This window comes from Monopterus albus, unplaced genomic scaffold (genome assembly GCF_001952655.1).
Source record: "Monopterus albus unplaced genomic scaffold, M_albus_1.0 scaffold69.1, whole genome shotgun sequence".
NCBI lineage: Eukaryota > Metazoa > Chordata > Actinopteri > Synbranchiformes > Synbranchidae > Monopterus > Monopterus albus.
This window is the reverse complement of record NW_018127949.1, coordinates 705,455-715,958: the sequence shown is the minus strand read 5'-3', so window position 1 is coordinate 715,958 and position 10,504 is coordinate 705,455. Positions and strand designations below refer to the sequence as shown.

Here is a 10,504-nt window from a genome sequence, read left to right as displayed (position 1 = left end):
TAGAGAGAGAGAGAGAGAGAGAGAGAGAGACCACTACTATGCAGATTTAATTTCATACTGCTGTAAGGCTTGTATTCAGGGAGAATGGGGCCCTGGCTTGTAACATAATACTCCCCTGCCTTTCAGAAAGCGGCTGTGGATGAAACAGGTTTTGTCATCAAAAACGTCTTGTCACTGCCCATTGTCAATAAGAAGGAAGAAATTGTGGGCATCGCCACTTTCTTCAACAGGAAAGATGGCAAGCCATTTGATGAACATGATGAACAGATCACTGAGGTTAGCACTTTAATGGAGGGGGGACAGTTGACTGGCACCTTCTTTTGACCTGTTTCATTTCTGTCTTCCTTTATCATTCTCATTGTTTGTTCCAGGCCCTGACACAGTTCCTGGGGTGGTCAGTGCTGAACTGTGACACCTACGACAAGCTGAATCGTATGGAGTACAGGAAAGACATTGCCCAGGAGATGCTCATGTACCAGACCAAATGCACCGAAAACGAGCTGCAGTCCATTCTGGTCAGTATCAGTGTGGCTTTCGTCCACACTTACTCTTCAGAGAGCCTACATTTGATCTCAACATTTGCTCAAGAAGGCACTCAGGCAGGAATCAAAAGCAGTCAAAGGTTAATGCAGCATGAGTAGCTTTTTGAGTAGCAGTGCTCCAGTATTAGTTATTAGAGGACTAATAGAAGGTCTGCTTGATAATTTATCCACTTGGCAGCAAGGTTACTGCTTGGAGCACTTCTCTGAGGTGTCGGAAAACATGATAGTTTTATGTTTTCTGCTTTTTGTTGTCGATCTAGAAATTCAAGCTGTAAATTGTTGTTGATGATGGAAACTTTTAACATTATTGTTCTCTTTAATAACCAGAACACCAAAGAGAAGTTTGAGTCAGAGCCTGAAGACTGTGACCAGAAAGACATGTACAAACTACTGGTATGTCTTCTTCAAACCATCATGACAGAAACTTCAAAGCTACATGCTGTATCATTATTAGTCATCGCATGCACATGCAAATAATTCCACTGATGTAAGATAATTTTCTTCATTTCTGTCTTAATCGTGTCACTTAATAAACACTCAAATGCTGTTCACATAGCAATCTGTACTTTTGGAGTTTTGATGAATTCATGGATGGCTTCTGTGTGGCTTTTGCACAGAGAGCAACCTGCCCTCCAGCTGACAACGTCAATGGAGAGAATTTGTACTCGTTCGCATTCAGTGACTTCCCCATGTCAGAGTTCGATCTCATCAAAGCCGGCATTCGCATATTCTTTGAGCTTGGGGTTGTTGAAAAGTTTAAAGTTCCTGCAGAGGTAAGCCAGACGCCTACGTCAACAAGAGAAGCAGTGAGTCTTAGAGAAGTAGAATTTTCAGCCTCATCAGTGAATCTCATAGGGTGACTGGCAAACTGGAAAGGGAGAAGATGATGTGATCCTTATTTAGCCTCTCCCAGCATACCATGCTGTACCTACAAATATGAGTGATAATGTGCTCTGCAGTGTAGCTACAAAGGCCAAGTGGGTTTCCTTAGGCACTTTTCAAACATGGCTACATCACATTGGGTCATGGCCACAGCTCTGAAATGATACAGTTTTCCACGGTTATCACTTTGTCTCTTGCTATATTCTATGAATAATCCTGCCCTCGTCCTCTCTGCCTCTCAGACGCTGACCAGGTGGATGTACACAGTGAGGAAGGGTTACCGTGCCATCACCTACCACAACTGGAGGCATGGCTTTAATGTGGGCCACACCATGTTCTGCCTGCTGCAGGTAGCACCTGCACACCATCTACTGTAAACCCAAACCTCAAAGCTTACAAATAGGAGTTACATTTGTGAAGTAGCACAAAATGAAGATACTCAAGTACGGTACTTGAGTAAATGTACTTATTTTCCAACATTGTGGCACAGTATGTAACACGATACATGCAGTGACAGTCTAACAGTGGTAGCAGTTTTATAAGAAAGTAAACCACTTATATAGGCCCATAACATGATTTATTTTTCCATGAAGTTGACATTTGCACCATTATAGGTAAAATACGGTTCACATTGAGCATTTTAATAACATTAGCACATCACAGGACATTATTGTGCTTAAAATGAATATTGACAGATCCCATTACTTTGGAGTTTCTGGGTTCAAATGGTTTAGACTCAGGCTACAAATGGCAGTAAAAGTTTTTTTTTTTATCATGGACAGAATAGATTGTGCATTGTCCACAACTTCTCTCTTATTCCTATAGACAGGGAAGCTGAAAAAGTACTACTCTGACCTAGATGCTTTTGCCATGGTGGCTGCTGCCTTCTGCCACGATATCGACCACAGAGGAACCAACAATCTCTACCAGACAAAGTAAATTCCAATCTGTTTTTCTGTATGTGTGGAGGAATGTGTGCATGTGTTAAACACCTGTGTGTATTTTCCTATCCTTTGTCATCTCATTTTTCTGTAGGAGTTCATCTCCTCTGGCCAAACTTCACGGCTCTTCCATTATGGAGAGGCACCACTTGGAGTACAGCAAGACACTCATGGCAGAAGAAGTACAACACATCATTGGTCAAAAAAAAAATTTAAATAATGGAATTACCCAGGAAAAGGGACTTATTTAGACTGCTCCTTGTTTTCTCTTGCAGAGTCTGAACATCTTTTGTAACCTCCAGAAGCGTCAGTTTGAGAATGTGCAACACTTGTTTGATGTCTGCATCATTGCCACTGATCTGGCCCTTTACTTCAAGTAGGTTTACTAAAAGAACTGCACTTAAAACTGCCAGCAGCTACCATGCTAGCTGCCAGTTAGTGAAAGACTGGCTCAATAAGTTTTGTGGAATCACTTACTGTATTTGTTTAGTTAGTTTGATCTGTCCACTATCTCATCTATTTGTCTTCATGCAGAAAGAGAACCATGTTCCAAAACATTGTGAATGCCACAGAGCCAATGACAGATGAAAAGGAGGCCACTGCTTACATTGCCAACAATCCCACCAGGAAGGAAATTGTCATGTATGTAACTGAATCGACGCGGAAGCTAACGCAGCTGTGCAGTTTACTTCTGGCACAGCACAACACTGCAAATCATCAGCATCTCTACCAGGGGGTCACCTTCTCTTCCGTGACTTTATGTCTCTCACCTTGCAGGGCCATGATGATGACAGGCTGTGATTTGTCAGCTATCACCAAACCCTGGGAGGTACAGAGCAAGGTGGGTGGTCCTCATAGCTGATCTGAAAATAGAGTGAGGCTTGCAGGAAGCTAAAACACACAGAAAGCACAGGAGCAAATAATATATAGTAAATAAAAGGTTTTTAACATGTTTTTTTTCTGCTAAGAACTACTGGTTTACATCCATCTTATCCTGCCTGTCTTCAGCCTTTTATCAGCTTATTACATCCAAAAAGAAGTTAAAAAAAAAAAACATGACAATAAGAAGAGAAACACTTTTGTTCTCTAGTAGGTCAATTATACTACAGTATTTTTGTTACTCTGACGACGATGTGAAAAGCTTTACGGAGGATTAGGTTCCATATTTATAGCTAGCAGAAGAGCTGCTATGTTGTAATGTAAGTGGTGTAGGCTGGAATAGTTTGAAAATAACCATAGCAAGATTAAAGCCATTGTTTTTCTAATGTTATTAGGTTTTACTTTTGCTAAGCATCTGCTGTCTTTATTTCCCTTTGCCATCTGTCTGTCTTCCCCATCAGGTGGCTCTGATGGTTGCTGCTGAATTCTGGGAACAGGGAGATTTGGAGAGAAATGTTTTGGACCAACAACCAATTGTAAGAGTTGTGCCGTCTTTTTTGGTCTTTTTGTTTTACAATTTATTATTATTTTCAAGGTTCCTTGTGTAGGTAGAACAACTGTTTACCCCCGTTTCACCTGAACATCTCTTTTCCCTCCCTCTCAGCCCATGATGGACAGAAACTGTGCCGATGAGCTGCCCAAGATGCAATGTGGCTTCATCGACTTTGTGTGCTCATTTGTATACAAGGTAAAAAAAAAAAATATATATATATATTTTGCAACAATTCATCAGTAAGAGCTGGAATTTAAATACACCCACTGATTTTCAGCAAAGGGAAGCAAAGCACTTTAAAAGTGAGTCTGTCCATGAACTGTTTTGATACAGTTGAGTTGAATCGATTGTGATACTTTCTGAAATAATTAGCTCAACAAATGTAAACTATAAAATTAGCTAAACTGAATCATTAACTTTACTCAAAGGGCTTAGTTTAAGTGTGACCTCTAGCCTCAAAGCGTATTTATTTTCAAGCTCGCCTCCAATTGTGAAATGAAAAGTAATCTGTAAAATCAGTTGTATATGTTTAATTTTTGATGAGACTGTCAGAAGGATGTAGATTCAATCCTGTGGTAGTAGAGCTGAAAAACACTAGAGCATGTCTAATAAAACACATTCCTACAGACTACAAAATAACTGAGTTAAGTCATTTCTCATATGGTCTCATTATAAGCTTTAGAGAGTTGTTGTTGTAGGATAGCAGATCAAACTGTTGAACTGAGCATGCCCCAACAGGAATGTTAGCTAGATGTTTGTGAGAATGGTATTTGGACAAGAACACACACGTATGCTACATCCATAACAAAGAATATGTTGGTTGTCCCCGTGGGAAGGTGCTCCAAAAGGCATACCATATTATTTTGAGGCTAAAATGCCCTTCTAAGTTGTGCTCCTTCTATAGTACATATCCCACACTGTGAATAACATACTTATCATTCAGTGTGTTTTCTTTCATTTATCAGGAGTTTTCCAGGTTCCACAAAGAGATCCAGCCAATGTATGATGGTCTGAACAACAACAGGGCACACTGGAATGAGCTGGCTGAGAAATACAATGCAAAGATGAAGGCCATTGAGGATAAGAAAAAACTGGAAGAGGAAGCCAAGAGAGGTAAAACATTTTCTTCTGTCCTTATATCGGTCTAGCTGAAGATCTAGAATGATGATATATCCATACATTTTATGTATTACATCTAACAGGTGGCGATGGAGGGAAGTCAAAGACTTGCACCATCTGCTAAATCCTTCCAGTGCTTGGATCTGGACTAATGACATCTGGTTAGGACTCACTTAGACTACACTAGCCTATTCTGGTCTAACAAGACATGCAGTTGGATCTTTGCTAGGCTAGCTTGGTCTAGTTAGGTCTACACCAGTTAGGTTATCTGTGGTTAAATGCTGTCCACTTTGGTGCAGCTCTGTTTGGTCTGGTCTGGTTCAGTCTAGCCTATTTTAATCTAGTGTAGTCAGGTCTAGTCTGGATTAGGCCAGCCTAACTATTCTCCAAGGAGGGAAGAATCAGAAACATCATCGAGAATAATGGTGGGACTGACTACAAGAGAAACCGTTCGACTCTGAAGATGTATTTGAAACCTCCCTCTTCCTCTGTTTTGTACAGCACACAGCCATGAACATTTAAAAGCAATATATTCACGGACAACATTTATTTTTATTGAACACAGCTTGAACACACAGAAATGTAACTGAAACATTTAATATGGCTTGAAAGCATGTTTGGACAACCTGTAATCAAATGTTCTAAATGAAGCTAAGGTCAGATAAAAACTCTTTAGTTTACATAGCTGAAATAGGGTACTGGATGTGCTGCATGTAATGTGTAAACATGCCAAAGCAAATACTGTAGGTCTCATACAGTTTTCCTATTGGTGAGCAGCAGGAACAGTAAAGTAGTTCTGTAGGTTGCACATTGCACTTAGCTGCTGCTGTTTTGGCAGTGGCAGGCCATGATCAGAGGGCGGGAGGGCAGCCGAGGGACCAACACCATGTAACGTTATACTTACAGGGATACAAGGAGCTGGGTTACAATTCTGTTATTGGTTTAAATAGTGTGGGTAACATTTAATGAGATGTGAAATAAGCTTCATGAAAGGAGGGAAAACTGCATTTTGAGGGATCTGTTACGAGTGATAACGCTCAACAAGGGCTGATGTTTTCTTACCTCAAAGGCGCTGATGAGCTATGTGAGGGTGTAGTTATTTTAATATGCAATCTATCTACATACACATTTTTTGATGCTGAGGATTTTGTACTTGAACCGTCTTTATGGATAGAGAGTTTGAGATGAGCTTTGAGAGAGGAGGTTCTAAATTTGTGAATAAATGCATGCTAAACTCATATTCAGAAGAGAATATACTTTGAATTTGTGCAGCTTTATTGCCAGCTTTGATTAACACCCGTTAGCTGTGTTCCTTATTGTTCATCTACCTGGGAAAATAACCCAAAACACAATATTTACATCACTGTTTAGTGCAAACCTACAATTCCACATTGATTCACAAACTAAGGTCTTTTAAACATGCACAGTTTCACATCTATATAGTTTGACTTAGCAACTGTAAAATGTAAATTGTGTAAACTTAATAATACCTGAAGCATAAAATTGATTTAAAGGATGTAAAAGCAACCTAGAGTCACAGTCACAGCGTACAGTAGATCTGACTTTCCTGTAGGACAGTTTGAAAGGAGCCAGCCAACATTTGACATCCACGCAGCTTTAACCTTTACCCTTCTTAAAGAGGAGGTATATCAGGCCACCAAAGCCTCATGTACGGTAAGATGTAGCTATTGTGATTGTATGACGGTTCAGGACAAAGTCATCCCCATGTTTTAACTGATCCAACAGTTAGATGAATCGCACAGTAAATGTCATTTGATGTCAACTTGGTGTGAATTTCCCCACAAAAGCAAAATCTCTCCATGTAAACCTGAATTGAACTTCCTGTTACATAATGTCATCATGCCTAATCAATGGGGCATCGATCAAAGGCACTTAATCCTATCAGAATAGCTCCTGGACTACCTGTAAGCCCTTTTTTTTCTGCTGCTTGAGGTGAAGTGAAGAGCTTTTGTTATCACTGGAGACCAAACATCAACTGAATCAACCCCTGGGAGATATCAGTGTTCCTTAAGCACTCATTTTATCTGAATGGTTAAACTACCAGTTCAGTCTCCAGTGAGAACAGTAGCTCCTTGTTTTTCCTTGAAGGATACTTTTACAATTACCAAATATGCACAGTATACTTTCCCAAGCAACTGTCATTCAGACATTAGAAATCAATAGTTTGACATATGAAATGATGTCTATTGTATGTATGTGTCGAGATGTAATATTTTTAAGCAAATAAAGGAATTTATGGCGGGGCAAGAAGAGACAGCTTTTCTAAAAATGCACAAGAAAGTATAAAGGAGACAATTGATCCCTTACTCACACTTGAATCAAGCACAGGGCGACATGAACTTAAGAAACCCTGGGTTTAGCTGCAGCAGTACTTGTTCTTAATCATATATCGTGCGGGGATCTCAGAAGCACAAAAGCTGGATGAGCCTCTGGGGAAAAGAGGATCAGTGGATTGCTTCTGATCCCTGCCCGATGCAATGTTGTCTGGCTGCGTTGTCCAACAGCCCGTGTCCTGCCATCTGCAGATTCTGCATGCAGAAAGTCGGAGACTGCATGGTGTTATGTAATCGTAGTAATGGTAGTACCATTAACTTAGAAGACAAATGTCACTCTCTGAAAGGACTGAAAATATCTGAGATGAAAAGCAGCAAACCACTCCAGTATGTGTGCAGTCTGAGTGCAAGACGCTACGGAGGTCCAATTTGTAGGACAGTTCAGCTTGTTATCCCCTACATCAAAATGACCAACCTCCACTGGTTTTCAGTCAAGTAGGAGATAGTTAAACGTTACATACTGGTTCTGGATTTTTCATTGAGGGAGGAACAGTAGAAATTTTAACAAGCTAATTCAATTTTCTAATCAAATGCAAACTGTTTTTCAAGAAGAGCATTAATGCATGTCATAAGGGCCCTAAATGCACACACATATGCAGGGAAGGATTTTAAACAGATGTTACCAGCACAACTGATCAACTGTAAACACAGCCAGGTGTGTAAGTATAGCCAGGGGCTGAATCATCTTACACCTCCACTCAAAAACAAGCTGTTTTCTACAGTATACAGTATATGTTTTCTGCACCTAATCACCTGTTGCCTTTCATTGCCATAGATGACATAGAAATTCCTATGAGAAAACAGCAAAGTTAAAAGGCAACAGGGCAGTAAGAGGAAAAGTAACTGCTTTTATTTAAGCTAAGGTCTATAATCTCCCAGCAACCTCACGCAGTTCCCCTCTCTGCAAGCAGTGGATATGCCCTTGGCCTGAGGGACAAGCTAATTCTTGTTGTCTTTTTGTAAGAGCAGAGTGCTTGACTCTTTCATATTACAACAATTTCAGGGTTTTCCCTGCCATAGACAGGCTTAGGCAAAGTTTTTGCAGAACACCTTAAGCCAAATTAACATAAAAAGGCCTTTAGGCAACAGATCAGAATGAATGTACAGTATGCTAAAAACAACAGGGAGAATCTGATGCAAAAAAAGACGATTATGTGTTGACAATTTCACAAATACTGAGAGAAAAGAAAATTAAAACATTTATATAATTTCAAAATAAAGTAATTATAATTGACCCTAAAGGGACATAGTGTAAATGTCTGCTCTAAATTTTATGCTAATCCATCCAAAATTTGTGGATATATTTGAGTCTGGACAAAACGACAGATGGAAACTGTCTCTATAAGCTGCTACTGAAACTACACAACTTAGATTATTTTCCACAGTGATGGTGGTGGTATTGAAATGGAGACAGACATGTAAACGCATGGCTGACAGGGACGTTGTACATTAGGCTGTTTATTTCTGTAGCAGTAATGAAACAGTCAAATACACCCACATGTTCACAAGGCTCAAAAAGATCATGCCTAATGTTAGAGGGAAGCACGGTCCCAGCAGGGATGCCACTGATACCAGCCGAGTCAGAGAAACATGTCTTCAAAGTACTCGTCAAACTCCTCATCCCTAAGCAGAAGGACAAAATCACAGAAATGTGTCATATGCACAGCTGACAATGTTTTTTTCTATGGGTGGCCTCTAACTAGGCTTTTTTACTGTAAACAATATGAGATGATGTGGAGTACAGGTACAGGATGAACAAACATACACCTAATTTACACATCATTTTTAGCACGTGTGTGGCACAGGTGTGAAATGTGGCACATTTCTTTGTTTCATTTTTTTACATTTAACTAAAACATGATATTCATCTCCAACACAATTATCTTTTCATACATTAGAGAATCTGGCTCATTCTCAGCTCAAGCAATTTGTAGTCAGTGCAATGTGTCAGAACCACTACAGTGAGATTACTGAGTGTGTTTTCTTGACTTTGTGTTATATAGAGATCAGTAACCTATGTAGGCTAAGTGGTTAAGACTGTGATGGTTTTACAGCTGCTTACGGGTGTGATTTAATATGAACAACAGCTGCTAATCTCACCTCGACTTTTCCTCCACTGCAGGAGCGGGTCCGCGCCAGTGGTCGCCTTCTGATCGGCCCTCTGGCTCATCCTCAGCTTCAGAGTCTAGCAGGAGAGGTTCAGAGAGCTTTCAGTCATGCCTCCAGAAGGAGGCTATATGAGCGGTAGCCTCATATACTACACAGGAATTCATTTCATCAGCTTTATTTTTTGCTGAAAATGTGTGTTGGGAAAACAGCCAATTGACATCTAAAACCAGCTTGTGATTGACCAGTCAGTCAGTGTTTAGATGGAAAAACTACAGTATGCAACAGATTATAAATCTAGGAGTGGTACTGTTTATCTGTTAATGTATATTCTGCATTTATATGATCACTTTCTCAATACAAATTTATTCAGAAACCAGTTCTGGTGGATAGTTTATGATGAATTCATTTAATATTTCCAGAAAAGCAACTGTCTTTTCTTAGTTTCGAGATTTATAGGCAAATGGCAATGAGAGCTCATGTGAATTCATTCAGTTGAGTTATGGGAGAGTTAAATGTTTTACTGAAGAAGGGAGCTGTTTGTACAGCCTCAGTTATCCATGGCCTGACTTACAACTGAGTAAAGCAGGCAAATGACCTGGGGCTACAGACATTTAGCACCCCCACCCCAGAAAATAAAGCCTTTGTTCACTGTGGGTCTGGTGGATTTTGGCTGTTTGATTTACAGCCTTTTTAAGGAGTAAGCAACACTAGATGCTGCCATGTGCAGTTTCCTCTGCACACTGCTCTGGAAGCCTATTTGAAAGCATCAGGGAACAAACACAATGCAGTGAGGAGCTGGGGTAGGGGGTCAAAAAGGGGCCCCACAGCATATTTTTGTCCCCTGGTATTTTAACGTGGCCAGGACCAAACAGATCACACTGTGCAAAATTAAAATTAGCTTTGCAAGCCACCCTTGATGTGGGGCTAATATAACGCTCCTCTAAAGTTCCATGACCATTGCTGAATGCATTGCTCAGAACTCAGATGATATTCTAGGAGTCCTACATGTAAGTAATTTCAAGTTTCAAAAGTGAGTGACTGAGACAAAGATAAAAGGAAAGTGCGAGACTATGTATGGATTCCAGTGCATGACAAACTCAATAATATAACCTCTGAACAGAGGCA

General features: G+C 40.1%; 2 protein-coding genes across 2 annotated transcripts in view; one reads left to right on the top strand and one right to left on the bottom strand.

Moving 5' to 3' along the window:
* The window catches only part of pde6c (phosphodiesterase 6C, cGMP-specific, cone, alpha prime), a 14,633-nt gene extending 6,312 nt beyond the window's left edge, over positions 1 to 8,321 (top strand). The window contains 14 exon segments of the mRNA XM_020605254.1: positions 127 to 276; positions 372 to 515; positions 870 to 935; positions 1,160 to 1,315; positions 1,667 to 1,774; positions 2,250 to 2,359; positions 2,460 to 2,547; positions 2,641 to 2,741; positions 2,900 to 3,007; positions 3,143 to 3,206; positions 3,706 to 3,780; positions 3,909 to 3,992; positions 4,763 to 4,910; positions 5,000 to 8,321. Of these exon segments, the coding sequence (XP_020460910.1) occupies positions 127 to 276; positions 372 to 515; positions 870 to 935; positions 1,160 to 1,315; positions 1,667 to 1,774; positions 2,250 to 2,359; positions 2,460 to 2,547; positions 2,641 to 2,741; positions 2,900 to 3,007; positions 3,143 to 3,206; positions 3,706 to 3,780; positions 3,909 to 3,992; positions 4,763 to 4,910; positions 5,000 to 5,040 (1,443 nt within the window). The 3' untranslated portion in view covers positions 5,041 to 8,321.
* A 52-nt stretch (positions 8,322 to 8,373) lies between these two features.
* The window catches only part of fra10ac1 (FRA10A associated CGG repeat 1), a 16,410-nt gene continuing 14,279 nt past the window's right edge, over positions 8,374 to 10,504 (bottom strand). The window contains exons 13-14 of the mRNA XM_020605255.1: positions 9,371 to 9,455; positions 8,374 to 8,893 (exon numbers count right to left, since the gene is read on the bottom strand). Of these exons, the coding sequence (XP_020460911.1) occupies positions 8,851 to 8,893; positions 9,371 to 9,455 (128 nt within the window). The 3' untranslated portion in view covers positions 8,374 to 8,850. The remainder of the gene's footprint in view (positions 8,894 to 9,370; positions 9,456 to 10,504) is intronic.